This window comes from Castor canadensis, chromosome 5, assembly GCF_047511655.1.
Source record: "Castor canadensis chromosome 5, mCasCan1.hap1v2, whole genome shotgun sequence".
Classification (NCBI taxonomy): Eukaryota; Metazoa; Chordata; class Mammalia; order Rodentia; family Castoridae; genus Castor; species Castor canadensis.
Genome location: NC_133390.1, coordinates 75,475,954 through 75,496,183, shown reverse-complemented (window position 1 = coordinate 75,496,183; position 20,230 = coordinate 75,475,954). Strand labels below are relative to the sequence as shown.

Genomic DNA, 20,230 nt, shown 5'->3' with positions numbered 1-20,230 from the left:
ACCCAATAAATTCTCTTCTAGTTTCATTCATATCCATTACTATTACAGATAATAAAGACAACTTAATCCATATATAATAATTTATATATAATTTATGTTATTTTAAACCTTTCTGTGTTATCATCATTGGCCCTAACTTGTGCCTTAAAAGGCATACTCTCCTTCAGCATCTAGATAGTACTATGGAATGGTAGGATTCTTCCAGCTGCAGAACTAGACAAAGAAATTAAAGTAATAATCCTGAGGCACAGAAAAGTCCATCTGAAAGCTAGGAATTAAGAATTCAGGATTCAGGAGTGGCTCAAGTGGTAGAGCACCTGCCTAGTAAGCATGACGCTCTGAGTTCAAACTCCAGTATCAAAAAAAAGAATTCAGTATTCAGTGATTGAAGTGCATTATATACATGTTTGAAAATAGCACTAAATCCACTAAAAATTGTCTTAAAAGTGGGGGAGGGAGGTGCAAGGGGGAGAGGATAGAGTACTAGAGGGGGATGAATTTGATCAAAGTACATTATATGTATGTAAATATCACACTGAAATCCCTTACACAATATGTGCTAATAAAAATAGGAAAAAAAGATTCCATTATCATGAAAAAAATATATAGTGAGTTAGTGTGATATTCTGTGTAGTTTCAAGATGTTCCTGTATTACAATATTACAGCAATCGGGAGAGTTACAATAGCCTTTAGGTAAGAGAGTGAATATAGCCTTGTTATATAAAAGTAAGCTACCTTTTAATTTTTGTTAATGATGTATAATTTACACAAAAAATATGGAGACCTTGGCTGGAGTGACTCATGTGGTAGAGCACTTGCATTGTAAGTGCAAGGCCCTGAGTTCAAATCCCAGTACTGCCAAAAAAAAGATAAGTATCTCGTTTTAGAGCTGGCTCAAGTGGTACATCACCTGTCCTTAGCAAGTACAAGGCCCTGAGTTTCAACGTCAGTACCGCCAAAAAAAAAAAATGCAGAGGAGGGTCTTAAAATATGGAGACATTAGTTTTGACATATATGTCCATGTAACCATGATTCAAAACAAGATACACAATACTTCTATCACCCCAGAAAGTCTTCTGGTGCCCTCTTTCTAATTATTCTCCTTATACTTACCTAGAGACAAGCACTTTCTCCATAAATTTGTGTTGTCAGTTCTTAAAAATCATGTTAGTGGAATCATACAGTATGCATTTTTTGATGTGTCTGGTTTCTTTTGTGCAAATAATTCAGAGATTTCTGAGACTGCTGCTTTTCATTTTCTCTACTAATGATTATTTTTAGAATTAGATGATGCAAAAGAAAAAGAATTTATGATTCAAAACTACTCTGCTTTTAAGGATCAAATGTTGATAGCTTCCCAAATCAGCAGTGGTTGTGCATGCCTGTAATCCCAGCTACTCAAAAGTGGAAAAGTAGGAGGATCACTGCTCAAGGACAGCCAGAACTACCTCCAGACCATATCTGAAAAGCAAAAGGACTGGAAGCATGGCTCAAGTGGTAAGCAATTATCTAACAAGCTTGAGGCTGAGTTCAATACCCAGTACAGAGGGAGGAAGGAGGGAGGGAGGGAAGGAGGAAGGAAAGAAGGAAGGAAGGAAGTTGATAGTTTTCTTACACATACCCAACAACAAAACTAATACAAACAGTAATTATAGTACATTTACTCATGAGTATATACAGACTGCAATTTTACCAAGACAAACAAAAAACTAAAATTAGGAACTGGAGGTGTGGCTCAAGTGGTAGAGTACTTGCTGAGCATGTTGAGGGCCTGGGTTTAATCCCCAGTACTGGAAAACAAAACAAAAATAAATAAATAAAATAAAATTGGGAACTCACTGAGTTTTTACTTATTACTTAACGAAGCACCTACCTTAAACTTTTTCTGGTAAACCAGCTGATTGTTCTGTATTGAAAACCAGCGTCTAAATAAGACAAAATAAAATTTTCATAAATGTTGGTTATAGGTAGAAATGAAATTTTGAGAAAGCACTGGAAATCAGTTTATGGTAATTGTGTTTTGGGAAATTCAAGGTTTTATTCTTGCATAAACCAAGGGCAATATGGGATAAATTAAGAACAAGCATCTTAAAACCATAAATTAGAAAAAGAAAATTACTATATTTTGATTCATTTTATGCCATAAATTTATATCCTAAAAAAGCTGCTATTTTCACCAAATAGTTCCTCTAAATACAACTTTATAGCTTTTCGAGGTTCTTCAAAATAAAATCTTTTCCCCAAAATAAGTACTTTTATTATATAATTAAGGGGTATACAATGAATAAAAATATCCCTTCAAATACAGTAAAACATTAAAATAAATAGTGCTTTATTTTCAGACTTTCAGCAGATAATTCAGAAAGTGTTTGATTTCACAAGCAAAATAAAAATTTAATGACTTTAGAAATGGTATCAAACAAAATATAACCACCAATTAACTGGCCTTCCTTGCATATAAAATATTCCTAAGCAAAATAAAGTTATTACCACAAATGATTCATCAAACTTTTATGATTCTGCTCATTATATAAATTATTAGGAAAACAATGTACTTACAATCTTCTTTAGAAGAAAAAGCTAAGCCATGTATGCCATATTTACTAATTCTAACTTAATACAACAACAAAAAAGCCTAAAGATTTATAGAAAAAAATCACAGCCAAGAGCCATTCATAAAAGGAAGCAAAACTTCTCATCAAGCATGAAAAGTAAAACAATATTTGAGTAATTATTTTAAAATTAGTTTCATGTGAGATGATTTGTATTGTACACATTAATTATTAATCTATTAGCAGAGATTCTACCTTTTCATTTCTGTTTTTAAATTTTTAGATACTTCTCCAAAGCTGAAAAAATGATTAGTAGGAGATGCTTTTCCATTTTTAAGCCATTTACTAGATAGGATTGTTAGATATAACAAAAAGGCATCACCTTTATCATAAAATAAAATTATTAAATTATGAAATAAGCATCTAAATAAAATGAGATGGGTAGCCTCTAAATGCAAATCATCAAGAGGCAGGCTAGAAAAGGAAGAACTTCCAGGTATCTTTGTTTTGGGACAGATAGCTGGTTAGAAATGTTAATGGAAATACCTATACACAAACAAAATGGTGCAACCCTGCCACATGGGATGACATGCAATGGAAACAATCTCTGATACTGATTAAAGTTTTTTTATTCAATCATTTAAAGGAAGGTAAACTATAGTAACAAGATTCATAGGTATTATAGTAGCCATTGTATATAATTTGACGAAAACTACAGTTTTATTGCACAATGGAAAAACTTGTCATGCTTCTGAAGTCCTCAAAAAATAAATTTCTTTTAACCTATTCCATCTTGGGACAGTATTCCCTAAACATAATAACAAAATACTAGATAAAAACTTACAAGTTTTGTCAGAGACCATTCCCTCTGATTATCAATTTAATGAAATCATATCTACTTCTGAAACCTAGTTCCCTACCATTTATCAGCTTCTGGGTGATATTTTCATATCATCAGTTTTTCCACACACTCACGAAAGACAGTATGAAGTCATTCTATTTTTAGAACTCATTAAAAGAAAAAGAATCATGTGCCAAATAAATAAACATTTAATAAAATAAAAGCTTAAAGATATATGCTTCTTTATTTTAAACTCAACTATTTTTTCCATAGGGAAAAAATGGGGTAAAACAAAGAAATCCTAGAGACTGACAATGTATTCTTTCAACATAATTTATATGATTATCAAAGGAACTAATCCTACCTACTGCTGAATTTTTTAAGAGTTTGCTAGTTTACTCCCCTTATAAAAAATAAAGACACAAAGATATTCATATCACTCATCTGTACCTTCTCTGGGTAATTATAAGTACATCAAATGTTCTTTCACAGAGGAAAACAAATTGAAGAGATGGGCAATTAAAAGGTATGATTCCATTCATTAAATGAAATTCTTATATTTTCTTCCCAATTTATAACATCAAGAGACGTTTTATCCATTGCAAGTAATCCAACGGAAATGCAGGTTAATTATGAGCTTTCTCGTGCCAAAGAGGAAACTGAAGTAAGATGAGGGTGAAGGGGAGGAAGCCATTTGGTACCTGATATGATCGGGCTTTTTCCTGTCATGTGAAAAAATGGGGCAGGATTAAAACATAAGGGAAAGGTGGTAAAAGAATGAAAACGCAAATGTGCAAAATAAGCAAAGGACTAGCATGATACAAAAATAAGCAAGAATTAAAGGAACAAGCTTAAGCTCATAATCTAACAAAACAGTCAAAAGTATCTGCTGCATGTTATTTAGGCACTATAAATATACCCAGTTGTAGAATTAATTCCAATTCTTAGGACTCTGAAATGCTAATATTTTGAAACTATTCAAAAACTTGTTTCAAGTATTTCCTTATAAAAAGTTCCAGAAGGACTCCGTATACTTGAGCATACTTCTATTATGGTTTTCCGCCTCTATGGTCATAACTAGAAAATACAGATAGCACCTTGCCACATCTTATTAAACTGCTCCTAAAAATTAAGGGAAATAATAATTGTAGGTATATCTACAGAAATCAAAGACATATGAAAATTTTTCACAAGGAAGTGGGGTCACAAATTAAGAATTTCAAGGATCATAAAATACCAGCCAAATAAACCTCCCACCTGCCCATCACCATTTTTATGAAATGACAGCAGAGACTCTAAGGCCACACATAAGATTCATTTTTTTAATCTATGTATATGTTCACTTATTTTAAAACAAAAAGCCAATAAAACATTTATATCTGTACCCATAGCATATAGAACACTTTGCTTTTAAAACATGTGTAATATGTTTTATGCTTTTAGCAGAATTGTCTAGTTCAACAAAGACTTCAGCTCTTTTATTACCTTTTCCAAGTTATTACTGAATAAATAATGTTAACATTTGTTTATTTACCTGGTTATTCATCTTTTCTAAATTTATTATGGAAAGCAAAAAGAGAAATATAGGTTCCAGTAGTCCACTGGTTTAAGCCTGAAGTGAAGCTGTCATATCATACTGAGAAAATAAGAAAAACTTATTGTGGCAGTCCTCACATGTACCTTTGGAAAAATAGATACAGCAGTCCCTTGGTATCAATAGGGTACTGGTTCCAGGACACTCACCTCTATGGATATCCAAATCTGTAGATGCTCAAATCCTTTATATAAAAATGACTTGTATCTGAATGTTACCCTAAATATATCCTTCCATATATACATATGCATCAATATATACATACAGGATATGTGTATATGTAAAATGTACATGTGTATAGATAGATAGATAGATGTAGATAGATAGATAGATGTAGATAAATGGATGTATAAATTTTCCAAGCCCCCTTTAAGACACAGGGTCTCAAACTATACTGCCCAGACTACTCTCAAATTCTTGGGTTGAAGTGATCCTCTCTCATCTACACATAAGATGTAAGAATTTTCACTCCTATGCTATTTGGATCACATTACATAAAATCTACCTATTGTGCTAACTTTCAGACTAGTAAATGCTGCTTTCAAAATAAACTTGCAATTTATGAAGCATGGGGTGAGATCATCCAACTATTTAGCAATTCCTAGACACATTTACATATTCTACAGAAAGGTCTTTTTAAAAACTGATGTTGAAAACATTATATGCCATAATTCCATAAAATTATAGATGACAAATATGTATGTCATCATCTGATTGGTACCTTATTGTGACTACAAAAAAAGTTCCCTAAAACTAATTGAACAATAAATATTTAGGGCTAGAGACACGGCTCAAGTGGTAGAGCATCCACCTAGAAAGTACAAATCCCTGAGTTCAAACTCCAGTACCATAAAATAAATATTTAATTAAAATATAAATTTAATAATTTAATTTTATTTAATTAAATATTTAAACAATTAGCAGAAAAATGTTCATGTCTGAATAGCTGGATGCCTGGGTGTTTCTAAAGTTAAGGCATAAATATCACAAATATATAGTCTTGCTCAGAGGCTAGTAGAATATATTAGATTAAGTTGAATTAAGTTGAACTAATTAACAAAGTAGAGTAGACTCTAAGCCAAACATGGGTAAAGGGAAAGTATTATAAGTATTTTTTGAGATTAGATTTTTAATAAACCTCCTTTAAGAAATTTAGATACATTTTAGTCTAATTTTTAATATTAAAAAACAAGAAATTTTAAATAACATTTCATAGGTTACTTTTCTTTCTTCTCTAATTTATATAATTCCTTTCTGCTGTGCTTTGCTATGATTTATCCCCCAAAGTTTAATGAGATGTCATCCTCCGTCCTCATGGTGGGTTGGGCCAAAACAATGGGACCACCCAACTTTGAAATATTGACTTCCAAAACTGTAAGTGAAATAAATTTTTTTCTCTCTCAACCATCTCTCTGAAGCTCTAAAACATAATCCATGATTCTAACCAGTAACTGTCATCTCACAAAATACAAATGGCAGTTCCTTTAAAAATCAGCTTAATTTCTAAAGGGGTTGTCTTTTTCATTTTGCAAATAACAAGTAACCTGTCTGTAATTTGAAGATTTTACAGCTATTCTCTACTTGATTTTAAATTTTAATACATATGCAATTAATGTAATTCATAAAACAAAAAACAAAAAGGTCCACACTTAAACTAATATTAATATACTTCTATTGCCCTGAATGACAATGTAATTTTCCACTAACACTCACTGTGCTTCATTTTAAAGTCTGAGATCATTTCTCATGGAAGTAGTCCATGGAAGTTCATTTCTTTTCTTCTTAACATAATGGTATATTTCTATGGATCTATTGTATTGTCATTTTGTTAAGCTTTAAGGAAGGTGATTTGAAATCTGAAGGTTAAAATTCTAATATTATATTATAAAACTGTATTGGCTGAATAATCTTTATTTCTTACAAAGATTCACCAATCACACTAATTTTTGTTTAAATTTCCTATTGTGGCTAAGAATTTTGCTGGAAAGGCTTAAAAGATTATTGTGTTAATTTTCAGAGCTTAGAACATAATTTTTCAATTTCACCTTATAGTAACTAGAAATATTATCTCTAACCAGATCGTCCGCCTTTATTAACATATCATTTTAAAAGTTCTACAGAACTTAAAGGAGCTTAGTATCAAATATAATCATTACTCTTTCCAGTTTAAATTCATTCTCATATAAAGAAAAATTATTTCAAATAAAACCATGTACACATAAATTTATATTCAGGAATAATCAAATGCTAAAGAATGTTCAATAAATTACTGACATTTGAGAAGGTCAATAAATGCTTTTATATATAATCTTAACATCAAGAAATCAAAATAAATGCACTCAAATCCTATTTCAATAACACATTAAGCATTTTGATTTAAATTTTTTAAATGGATACTAAATGAAATCACCAAGATTTCATTCTATTCTATTTATTTTGCTAATGTCCATTTTTAAAAATAACAATGACCCTATTAAATGGATTCATATCCTGTTCAAGTAATAAAATATATACATTTCAACTAATAGTATAATAATAAATCAATTAACCAGAACTCCATTACTACTCTCAATTATTACAAGGTTGTTCTGACTACTTTTTGCTGGGAAGAGGGGTGAAGACATATTCAGATGTGGAACTAGGGTTTGAACTCAGGGATTCACTCTTGCAATCAAGATATTCTTGAACAAACAATTAATCACTGATATTCAAGAAGATGGTCCTAAGCCAGGCAATCTTTTGTTTGCTTTAAAGGAAATTATTTCTAATAACATGAGGAAAATACAATAAAATATCTCATACATTCTTTTCTTTTTTTTTTTTTTGAGAAAGAATCTTGCTGTGTAGCACAGGTTGGTCTGAAAATAGCAATCCTCCTGCCTCAGCTTCTGGAGTGATGCACCATGCCCCACACTCTTCCTCTGCCCCTCATACTGGGGATTGAACTCAGGGCATTGAGCTTCCTAGGCAAGCACGCTATCACTTGAACCATACTCTCAGCCCTTTTTGCTTTAGTTATTTTTCAGACAGGATCTTGTACAGTTTGCTGTGTCAGCCTCAGACCATGCAGCAATCCTCAGACCTACGCCTCCCACACAGCTGGGATTATAGCAAAGCATCAAAACATCTGGTTTATTCTTTGACATGAGGTCTTGCTAACTTTTTCACCTGGGGTAGCCTCAAATCTTGACCTCCCTTGTCTCCACCTCTCATGAGCTGCCACCACCAGCACAAATCCATTCTTATAACAGAGACTTAGTGGCTTTATATTTTTTTTAATTTTTAGTAAAACTGGAAGTTTTTGGTAGTCATCAAGTTAGAATAATGGAGCAACAGTTTTACTACAATTTAGAATAAGAGTTTAGAATAAAGGAGCAATAACTGCCATAATTTCCCATATGAAAAAATCCATTTCCTCAAACTGCTGGGTAGAGCCATCACAAAGATCAAACTATCATGGTGCGGGGTAGAACATCTACCTAAAAAAGAAAAAAAAAAAAAAAAACACCAAATACCTGACTTATAGATTCATAAGCAAGCATTAAGTAAAAATGTTCATAAATACCAAATGGGGAGGTGAAAAGCTCAATTATTCATGAGTTTGTTCAGTGTATTATTTGTACTGCAACCGCAACCCACTTCGTAACAAATATGGGAGGTAGCTCATATTTAAAATTTATTGTGATGATCTAGTCACTATGGGCTGAATATTATAAAAATTCTCCTTGCTTCCTCCTTTAAAACTTGCTTAAATTTTAAAATTAAGAATTAATGTTTTTACTATTAATGTATGATAAGAAAAAGAAAAAGAAATTAATGTTTTATCTTTTCACCAGCTTCTAAGATTTATCTTTTCTTCAGTGGACTAGGTTCAAGAATGTTACTATGGAATTTAGAGAATTTAGAGAATATGAAGAAAAGAGTTGCCAAATGACAAGGAAAGTCAGAAATCTGCAAGTATGGAAGAATCAAGACTAGAATTTGAAATACATTACCTGTTCCAAGTTTTAAAGGCGTTGCTGGCTCGTTTGAAGAGATATCCTTCCATGACAATGCCATTTGCAGCATCTACATTATATTCTAACTTAGAGTCATCACTGGAGAAATCCTAAACAAGAGAGCACACAAAAGTTCAAAGCACTAGACTACTGTTCCTACAAAAATAACTGACCTAGGGAAAGGGCTCAAAAAGAAGAAAAACTTTGCATTAAAGCTGTTACAGCCAGGCACTGGTGGCTTGCACATGTAATCCTAGCTACTTGAGAAGTGAGACTGGAAGGACTGCAGTTCAAGCCAGGCCCAAACAAACAGTTCACAAGACCCCATCTCCAAAATAACCAGAGCAAAATGGACTGGAGGCATGGCTCAAGCAGTAGAGTACTTGCTTTGCAAGCTCAAAGCCCTGAGTTCAAACCCTAGTCCCACCTGGGAGAGAAAAAAAAAAGCTGTTACAATATTCCTAAGAAATGAGGATGGAGACCTAACTGACCAATAATTGAGTAGTGTTTCGACATATTACAGTATTTTAGTTCAGTGGACTGTTGCACAGTAATTATGAAAATGATGGTGTAACAATACAGATGATTACATAGAGTATTTAAAAACACTGTAAATTGCATTAAAAGAATAATATGTACACAAATAGACAAAGAAAACAACTAAATACTACCCAGTGTGCCATGTTTAAAATACTTTCATTTTATCCCAATGTTTTATGGTGATACGTGTTGTTTTAAAGGCATAGGGATTTATTTAGTTAGGATTATATGAACCTACAATATTGTCTAAATATATTACTACCATGATAGTTTTTTAATCTGATAGAAGTAATAACTGTACTTCTTGGGAAGTTCAGATAAAACAACTACAGAATGTTTTTTCCTTAAATATAATTTAGTTTTGCAAAGGAGAAAGACCTTAAGACCAATTTCAGGTGGGATGATGAACTTACTTTTTTGAGAACTACAAAATCACTCACAGCCTTCTCCTATGAGGATTCTCCTCCTCGGCACCATGCTATAATTTATTAAATTATGCAGACTGGATTAAGTGGGCAACAGATATAAAAAGCCTCATCTGTCAACAACAGTAGTTTTCCCTACTTAATCTTGATGCTACTTAAAACATAAAATAATGGGGCTTGGGTGTGGTTAAGTGATACAGTGCTTGCCTAACATGTGCAAACCTGATTTCAACTCCCCAACACCACAAAATAAATAAATAAATAAGACTTCCTTGGATATAGTGTACTACAAGTATTTTTCAACTATATTCTTGAGATGAATAAATCCTCAATTTATTTACTATTAATATCAATATTCAAAGAGCCCAAATGTGACAGCCATATTATAGTACTTAAAATGTGACAGATTTCATAACGTTAAGCAACTAATAATGTTGGATGAAATATATACTGTTAAAATCTCTGTGAATGTGCTGGTGCTTTGACAAATTAGGGAAGAATGCTCAAAGGCAAAAGACTAAATAAATGAAATTTGTTTTTTTTTTTTTTTTTTTTTACTTATGACAACGTATTTTATTTTTTTTTTTTTCATTTTTCTTTTATTATTCATATGTGCATACAAGGCTTGGTTCATTTCTCCCCCCTGCCCCCACCCCCTCCCTTACCACCCACTCCACCCCCTCCCGCTCCCCCCCTCAATACCCAGCAGAAACTATTTTGCCCTTATCTCTAATTTTGTTGTAGAGAGAGTATAAGCAATAATAGGAAGGAACAAGGGGTTTTGCTGGTTGAGATAAGGATAGCTATACAGGGCATTGACTCACATTGATTTCCTGTGTGTGGGTGTTACCTTCTAGGTTAATTCTTTTTGATCTAACCTTTTCTCTAGTTCCTGGTCCCCTTTTCCTATTGGCCTCAGTTGCTTTAAGGTATCTGCTTTAGTTTCTCTGCGTTAAGGGCAACAAATGCTAGCTAGTTTTTTAGGTGTCTTACCTATCCTCACCCCTCCCTTGTGTGCTCTCGCTTTTATCATGTGCTCATAGTCCAATCCCCTTGTTGTGTTTGCCCTTGAAATAAATAAATGAAATTTATTTATAAATTATTTATTTATTTATTTATTTATTTATTATTTATAAATTAATTAATATAATTAAATTAATTATATTAATAAATTAATATAATTATTTATTATTTATAAATGAAACAAATAAATGAAATTTGTAAGCCAAAGAAGTCTGCAGAGCAAGCAACCCAGCTGTCACCTTAAGGACACTGCCTGTCAGGAGAACTGGAGCTTTCCTGAAGAACATAGGGAGTAGAAATAAGTAAGGATGGTCAGTAAAGGGTGTCTAACAGAAGCTTTGCCATTCAAACTATAAACCAGACAAGAAATACTACCACTCCCATTTGAAATTATGGCCTAACCAGCCAGATAACAAAAAGGTGAGGGATTTGAAAAGAAGAAAAAAACCACCATGTTTGTGGAAAAAAATACTGTACACATAACATCCAAAAGAATCTGGAGATAAATCAGTATTGAAAGAGAATGAGCAAGATTACTGGCTACAGAATCAATAGAGTAAAGCTATTTTTATTATAAAATACCAGAAGGAGACAAAATAAATTTTGAAAGATAACATTTACAAGAACATTTGCAATGTAAATGTCTAGGAATAAATCTAACAAAAGATGTACAAGAAAATCGTAACACCTTATGAAGACCGTTAAGGAAAATATAAATAAATGCAGGATATAACAAGGTCACTAGATAATAGTATAAAATAAAGCATCATTTTCCCCAGAATTGATTCATAGATCCCAATCAATCCAATTCAAAATCCCAAGAGCCATTTTCATGGAACCTGAAAAGATACTCCTGAAATTTATATGGAAATCTAAAACTATTGCAATTGATTTTTTAAAAAGAAAGCTTTGTTTTATTAGATATGAAGACTTACTATAAAGCTGAAAACAACCAAGACAACAATGAAAGCAACAATGTAGTAATGGAATAATTAAGAGAAAAACATCAACAGAACAAAACAGAGAACTTGAAAAGAGCCTCAGGCATATGGGAAGGTGGAGTCCAACATCAGACATATCATAGAGCACCAGGAAAAGAAACCTAACAACTAGTGTGGATCAACTAGCTACCACTGGGAGAATAAAAGGAAATCAGATCACTTCCTGACACCATACGCAAAAACCCAATTACACAGGATTAAGCATCTAAACGTGAGGGCTGGACATGTAGCTCAGTGGTAGAGTACTTGCTAGCATGCGGGAAGCCTTAGGTTCCATCCCTAGCACCACCAAGAAGTTACAAAAAGGAAAGATCTAAACATGAAAAGCAAATCTATACAGGAGAGATCTTTATGCGCTTGGGATGGAAAGGATGTACTGAACAATACGCAACAGCACCAAATGTAAGACTAATAAACAGCATAAAAATTCAAACACATATTTCCCAAAAGGTGCCTATTCTTACATCTAGAATATATGAAGGAGCTCACCAATAGTTAAAACTGACAGATAAAGGGGAGAAAGACTAACAGACATATCACATATAGGATATGGGATAAGGTGCACAACTTCTTTGGTCATTTAATATGTTTAAATTAAAACCACAATGAGATGTCCATATCTACCCACCAAATTAGCAGAAATTAAAAACTTTCCCAATACAACAAGGTGGCAAGGAACAATGGGAACTCTCCCAGCAATGCCTGACAGTACTGATAACACATTTTGAAAAACAATTCAGCACTATGTACTATACTAATATGGACATGTATACCCTCTCGGATGCAGTGGTCTCACTTCTAGGTATAAATCCATCAGAACTGTGTGTACATATCCAAGGGCACATACATGAATGTTCACAGCATCATGGTTTCTTCAATGTCAATTCTTTCAAAATCTAAATAATTACATTAGATTTGCTTTCTCTTAAATTTTAGTTAACTGAATATTTTTACCTGTAACGCAGCCTTGAGTCAGCATTTAAGGGTAGAAAAAAGGTAATTATTCATAATGAGCAAAAATAACGTTATTTTCTTTAAAGGAAAATAGTTCTGCACTGTTTCACATCAAATTAACCTCAGATTTAATAATTTACCAGACCTTCAGCACAATATTTAACTATGAACACAACAGGAAAAAATATTAAAAGATAGATCATATTCATTAAATAATTCAATTTAAGTAACATTCACATATTTCTACGAACAACAATGATCTCTCATTTTAACTGAAATGATGGGTCTTGTTTTTAACAATCCCTTCATGGTAATATCACTGAAACAATTATTCACCAAAACATCATGTTGGACAAAGCATGATGTCACATACCTATAAGCCCAGCTACTTGGGAGGTAAACATTGGGAGATCAAGGTTTGAGGCTAGCCCAGGCAAAAAGTTAGCAAGGCCCCATATCAATAACCCTAGTGATCAACAGGGTGACAAATGTCGCAGCCAGGTCACCTTCACATCCAAGACCCTATCTCAAACAAACAAGTCAGGCATGGTGGTCCACATCTATAATCCCAACTATGTGGGAGGCCTAGGTAGGAGGATTATGGTCCAAAGCTGGTCTCAGGAAAAACCAAGAGACCATATCCAAAAAAATAACTACAGCAAAAACAAAGCTGGCAGTATGGCTCAAGTGGTAGAGCACCTGCCCAGAAAGAATAAGACCCAGAGTTAAAACCCCAGTTCTGCCAAAACAACAACAACAAAAAAAAAACAAAATGCTATACAAACAAAATATATACAATTTTTATCTGCCAATGAAAAAGAAAAAGAACCAGGTGTGGTGGCACACACCTGTTATCCCAGCACTCCAGCAGCTGAGGCAAATTAAAGGTCAGCCTGAGCTATCCAGTGAGACCCTGTCTCAAAAGTTTAAAAAAGAAAAAAGAAAGAAAAGTTACTCAATGAAAGGTTATACTAAAGTCAAGTGTGGTGGTGCACATCTGTAGTCCCAGCTACTTTAGAGGCCAAGATGGGATAATCAAGAGCCCCAAACCAGCATGGATACATAGTAAGATTCATTTTAATTTTAAAAAATAAAAGTCATTCTAACTTTAAACAAAAGAAAATATGGAGTTAGTCTCACCTGACAAGTAGGAAGAAAATAATGTAAAGATAGTCTGGAGTAGGCATAGTGGTACACACCTATAATCCTAGCACTCAGGAGGCAGAGGCAAGAAGATTTTGAGTTCCAGGCTAACAGAGGCTACCAAGTGAGTTCAAGGCCTATCAGGCTACAAAACAAGATCCCATCTCAAAAACAACTGCTGCACTAATAATAATAATAGACGATCTGATAGAAAATCTTTCCTTTTCTTAAATACTATTTCTCTTTGGACATGACTAACCAATCAATTATATTTTCCTTCTATTACTGATTTTACTCTCACTTTTTTTCCATTGACATCTGTCAGATCTAGTGTAGTAGTATTTAAATTTAAATAAACCACAACAAAAACTGATTTCTTAAAGCAATCCAGAAGGTGTCTTGTCATATACTTGTATAATTGCATTGAATCTCTCATTCCTTTTGTTTTCAGGTTATTGCACAAAAAAAAAAAAAATCCTAAGATAAAAAACTGAATTTCAGACACAACGCACTCAACTCTTTTAGCATGAAGAAATAAAAACTGGTTAAATAATTTAGCTGGGCTTAGGCATTTTAACAAACTTCAAGTTTCAGCAGCACTGGAGAGAAGGAGTGCTGCTCTAGGGTGACTACAGCTGGGAAGTGAGCAGCATGGACACTGAGGCACACGTGCTCTCATGCACAGGTGTGCTCTCTTTCTCTCACACACGTGTGTGCACGTACACACACACACGCACGCACATGAGCACGCGCACACACACACACACACACACTCTGAATAGTGTTTTAAATTCTAAGGACCACTTTTAATTTAGTCAAGGCCCTGACTGATAAAGGTTCTTTATAAACTAGTTCAGGACCATGGCTTTCAAATGTTTTGATCTGAAAGGGTAAGACAAATACTAATTTAGCAAAATAGAATTTAACCTTATTTAACTTTTCCCCTCACATACCTTTTGTTGAATAGTGGAATGTTTTTGCTCCATCTCTCTTTTCTCCTTGGCTGCATCCACAACAAGTCGATCCAACTATAAAGAGAGAAAACTACAGACTTAAAATTTTTTTAAAGGTATTATTTTTTCAAACTACATTCCAAGTCATTTCATAGAACCCAGAATCTCTCATATGGTAGGCATAAAAAGGCAATTTGATTAAACTTGAAAGTAGAAGTTCCTATTTTTTTCTGGTATTAACTCGTCTTTGAGAAGGCCCGGACCTCCTCTAGGGAAAAGGTTTCCAAGAAAGTCAAGGTGCCAAACATACACACCATGAGGCCTTGTCTTAGGCACTTCAGGATGTACTTTTCAGTCCTTGAATAAGGACAATGACTCTACATTAAGGTGTCTGCTGGCCAACTCAGCAAATTCTGGTAGCTACAATCAAAGATACAGAGAACACAGGTGATCCCCTCCCCCAAAGTAGCAAAAGCCAGTGCAGCTAAACACATGCGGCCAACTCCACAGTTCACACTAACACATCCCTCCCATCACTCAGTACGCTTCATGTTTTCAAGCTGCTTCCTAATGTTAAGCCAAATCCAAAAGGCAGAAAAATAATTGGCCAAATAAAAGATAGCTTTAAAAAAAAAATAGTAAGTGCCAGGCATGAGCTATATTCTCAGCACTTAAGAGCCTGAGGCAAGATGATCACAGAAGCACAGGACTAGGACCAGCCTGGGCAACAAAGCAAGACCCAGTCTTAAAATAACAATAATAACAAAAGAATATTGATCCCCTAATTTCAGATGCTATTATCTGCTAACTCAATTACTAAAAGAACAGCCTAACTGGTCTCCTCCAACCAGGCCACATTATCCACTAGATACTATGAGTAGTATAGCCTATTCTGGGCTTTGCAAGGACCCGCAAACTTATGTGACATCTGAGAAAAGAAAAAAAAAACTTACAATTTTGTAATTAATAGATGTCTAAAAATACGTAATTGTTTCAACTACTTAACTGCAACTTAATTCGTAGTTTTTATAAATTATACTTAATGTAATCTAACATTTGACAAGATGTGAAGAGGGTCTAACACCTAAGAAGGTCCAACTTCTTGCCAAGCCTGAGCTGTAAGTGCTATCTACATGTACCTGTAATACCCTGACCCTCCCCGTATGGCAGAAAAGGATAGCTGTTCCCATGTCTATTTCCTCCTTCCTTAACAACAGAAACCTCAAAGTCTAGCAGGTCACAAGATTAGTAAGCCTGGTCACTGAGAATCAAATGGCCATGATACTATGCTTTTGACTTTACATAAAAGAAATATATTTCCAAACGCCTACTATTCTTAGTTGTCTGTCACTCGCAAACAAATCTAATCCTGATATTCACAAGGCTTTCAGTACAGAGGTTAACAGTTTGGTGACTTAATGGTTTCTTTCAATAGATTAAGTTCAACAAAGACAAAAAACAGAAGGTAATTCTTGACACATACCCTGCACACCATATCAATGCCCACATACTTTGATCAGTAGATGCGATTCCCACTCCACTCTTAACCTTTCTCCCATTTCTCATTCTCATACTCTTTCCTCAAAAAGTAAACTGAATCATCTCGGAAAGAAAACTGCTTAAAAAAGACACTATCAAATCAGGAAAGCTCATCAATCAACGAGCTCCTCGTGTCTTCAGTGATTCAGGGTACAGATCAGCGGTAGTGCGTTAACCTAGCATGCATGAGGCTCCAGCTTCAGTTTCCAGTACTTCAAAAAACAAAAAACAACACAAAGTGCCCAGATGTATTTTATATAAAATTATAATCAGATGTGACAAATAATTAGATCATAATGAAATCTAGACCTATATGATTCTTATATAATTTATATACATATTTAATTCTAAAATTGACATGAACACACAGGCATACATACACAAATAACTGAACATGTCTATGTGAAATTAAAAAGTTTTTAGGCATTCTATAATTTTAAGATTCTAAAATTTCATTATCCAAATAGCAAAATACAATTTTCTGAAAAATAAAAAAAGTTAAAACTGAAATAAAAAGCAAATTAGGACAGTAACTCAATTACTCAAATGTAAGAAACTAAAAACTAAATCCAGCTATGTATACTATAAAAATAGACAACGTTTTTGTTTGTTTGTTTTGTTGGCTGATTGGCTGGTACTCAGAACCTCACCCTTGACTAGGGAGGCACTCTACCACTTGAGCCACTTCACCAGCCCATTTGTTTGTTTTGAGACAGGATCTTGCTATGTACCCAGGCTGGTCTTGAACTTAAAGATTCTCCTGCCTCAGTCTCCCACGTACTGAGATTATAGGTGTATACCACCATACCTGACAAACACTTTATTTTTACACTGCCCTTTTTAATACCTTCATATACAATTTTTAACATAAGATTATTTGTACCTTTAATTTCATTTTTGATAATACATTTAACCCATACGTAAATCTGCTGTCACATCAAACTTCCTTATTAAGTAAATAAAATGTCAAATTCCCCAATATGCTAAGTTTCTTTAAAAATACAAACATCAATGTATAATACAGAATCAAGAAATACCATAAAACATTACCTGTGCGCCAAGATCTTTCATATAAGGCCCAAGTTCACTAAACAGATCATATCCTTGGTGAAAGAAGGCCAAATGGGCGTACATAAAGGACAGCATCTAATGGGGAAGAAAGCCATTTTTAAAATCCATTCCTAGATAAACATTTGCAAGTTTTCTGAATTCCTAATTCTCTTTAATGCTTAAAAATTATTCCACAAGAGTTCAAAATGTCATATCTACTTAAATTAAACCAAGTCATTTTTCTTAAGAGTATTTCATAAATATTTGCAATTTACAGTAAGAATAAATTTTGTTTAAAAGAAATTTATTTAAAATTTTTAAATACTCTAAATTTTAGTTGTTTAAACTTTATTTACATGATCAAATTTATATAGGTGATTCAAATAATCAAATTTTTCAATAGCTTTGCTACTGTCCTATGTATTCCTAGATACAATATGAAATATATATGTGCACTTTGAACTAAACTCTCTAGAAAATCTTAAATAAGAAAGACATGAAAAGAGAAGGGAAAATACAAAACCCTCAAAACTCAATCATAAACTCTTTGCAGCCTACTAGATCAGTAAGCACAACCTAAAGTAAGGGAATGCTCAGTTGTTCTCTTTTTCTAAAGAATTAACAAAATGAGTTAACACTTTACCAATGTGGAATTTTCTTTATATTATTCTACAAATCCAAAAATGGTATTTTTCCCCTGGCTTTTTCTCTGAGAAAAAAAATCACCCTTACTTTCATTAACATTTTATGTGGAAAGAAAATATGTAATTAAATGTACACTACTGAAAGAATTTTCTGATACTGTTTTATTTTTAGCAAGAAGAGAATTCTGCTTAATTCTCTGAAAACTAAAATAGGTCATAGGTCCTCAATAATTCTCCCTCAAAAAAGTGTGTTTCCCAGGGAAAAACAAATTAAATAAAACCAAAGATTAAAGGACAAAATTCACAAAAGGAAAATTATTGTAGAAGTAGATAATGGTAACGATTATACAAGTTGTGAATTTTAAAAACCCAGTGAATTATAAAAAGGGGGAAGATTTAAGTTAGGGCTACATAAAAATGTAAACTTTACCTGTTTATTAAAACAGATAGGAGGCATATTAAAACACAAATGATAAAATAAGAAAAAACACATGATGAATTTTAACTAGTAATCTTAGTATATAAAAGATGTCACTGGTCAGTATGAAAAAAATGAAAATGCTCCAAAAGACAAACACAAGTGGCCAAAAAAATAAGGAAAAAATGTTCAACCTCATTTGGATTAACAAAGTGCAAAATTCAACACTGAGATCATATTTTCTAGGAGAAAGACAAACTATAACATTTACTCTTGGTAATGTTAGTACAGAAATGCTCATTCTTACTATTAGTAAAAATATCATTAACCATTGGAATTTTGACAGTATTTTTAAACCTTTTCAGTTTTCCCTTGTCTGTAAGTCTACCATAAGGCAGTAATCAAATGATGCACTGGAATGATCACTCCAACAATGTGTTTTAATGTCAAAAACATAGAAATTACTTAAATATCAATTAATGAATGAAGATAATTTATGGTATGTTCTCAGAGAACAAGCAATCATCTGCAAATAATATCCAGCATATTATCTTTAAGAATGGTTTTATATTTTTAAATGACTGAAAGAAAATGAAAAAAAACATAAAACTGATGAGTGAAACTTTAATAAAATTCAAATTTCTAGGCCCATATATGAAGTTTTATTGGAACATAGGCATGACTATTCATTTACATATTGCCTGGCTGCTTTCTCATTCTAAGGGCATAGTTGAGTAATTGAAACAGAGACCACATGGCCTGAAAAACCTACTATGTTTACTACCTAAGCCCTTTATCTCCAGTACATCCATGTTGTAGGATTCTACCTGGTCACAGCTGAGTGCGAAGGTGCACACCTGTAATTCCAACACTTCAGAGACTGAGGCAGGAGGACCTACAGTTAAAGGCCAGCCTAGGCTACAAAGAAAGAGCCTGTCTCAAAAGCAACAACAATGTTTTTTAAAAGAATTCTAACTGATCACAAAAGTCATCAAAATTACTGTCCATATATTACTGCCAATCTGGAATACATAGGGTTGGGGAGGACAGGTAAACATCATCTTTAAAAAAAAAAAAAAAAAAGCAAGTACAATTTAGTTACCTGATAAGGCACAACATGAATATAAATATAAAATTTAGGAAAAAGCAAGGTGGGGACAAGGATCTAATACAATTTAAGCACAGCTTTTGGGGGGGAAACTTCTGCAAATAAATTCAGAGAAAAGTTATTTTAAAAGTTCTCAAAGAAAGAGTGAAATGCTGTATCACACCATCTCCCTGCTCACTTCTTTGTTGACTTTCAAACAAACAAACAAAAAAAGGCAAATAAAAATTTATTGTCACCAGGGATGAAAAGGCTCAGGGAAAAAAAACAACAAAACTCAAACTTCATTCCATTGGTTTTGTAACTGCACACCACAGAACAAATCAAAAGGCGGCTACAACAGCAATCTTAAGGGAAATTTTCTCCAAATGATACTACTTGTGTAAGTCATCAATATCAAATACTTTTAAAGTCTAAACAATACATACAACTATAGTTTGTATAGTTTG

At 33.2% G+C, this 20,230-nt stretch overlaps 1 protein-coding gene across 11 annotated transcripts in view; it reads right to left on the bottom strand.

The window, feature by feature from the left end:
- Positions 1–20,230, bottom strand: part of Acap2 (ArfGAP with coiled-coil, ankyrin repeat and PH domains 2) — a 108,547-nt gene that overhangs the window by 29,851 nt on the left and 58,466 nt on the right. For 5 of the 11 annotated variants that reach the window (XR_012447984.1, XM_074073477.1, XM_074073482.1 and 2 more), the window contains 6 exons: positions 17,615–17,710; positions 15,026–15,100; positions 12,930–12,941; positions 8,984–9,096; positions 4,096–4,116; positions 1,875–1,926 (listed from right to left, as the gene is read on the bottom strand). Coding sequence is in view for 9 of the 11 variants with exons in the window: in XM_074073477.1 (XP_073929578.1) it covers positions 1,875–1,926; positions 4,096–4,116; positions 8,984–9,096; positions 12,930–12,941; positions 15,026–15,100; positions 17,615–17,710 (369 nt within the window). In the remaining 2 variants the exon portion in view is untranslated. The remainder of the gene's footprint in view (positions 1–1,874; positions 1,927–4,095; positions 4,117–8,983; positions 9,097–12,929; positions 12,942–15,025; positions 15,101–17,614; positions 17,711–20,230) is intronic. The other 6 variants (XR_012447985.1, XM_074073479.1, XM_074073478.1 and 3 more) reach the window with 3 other exon arrangements.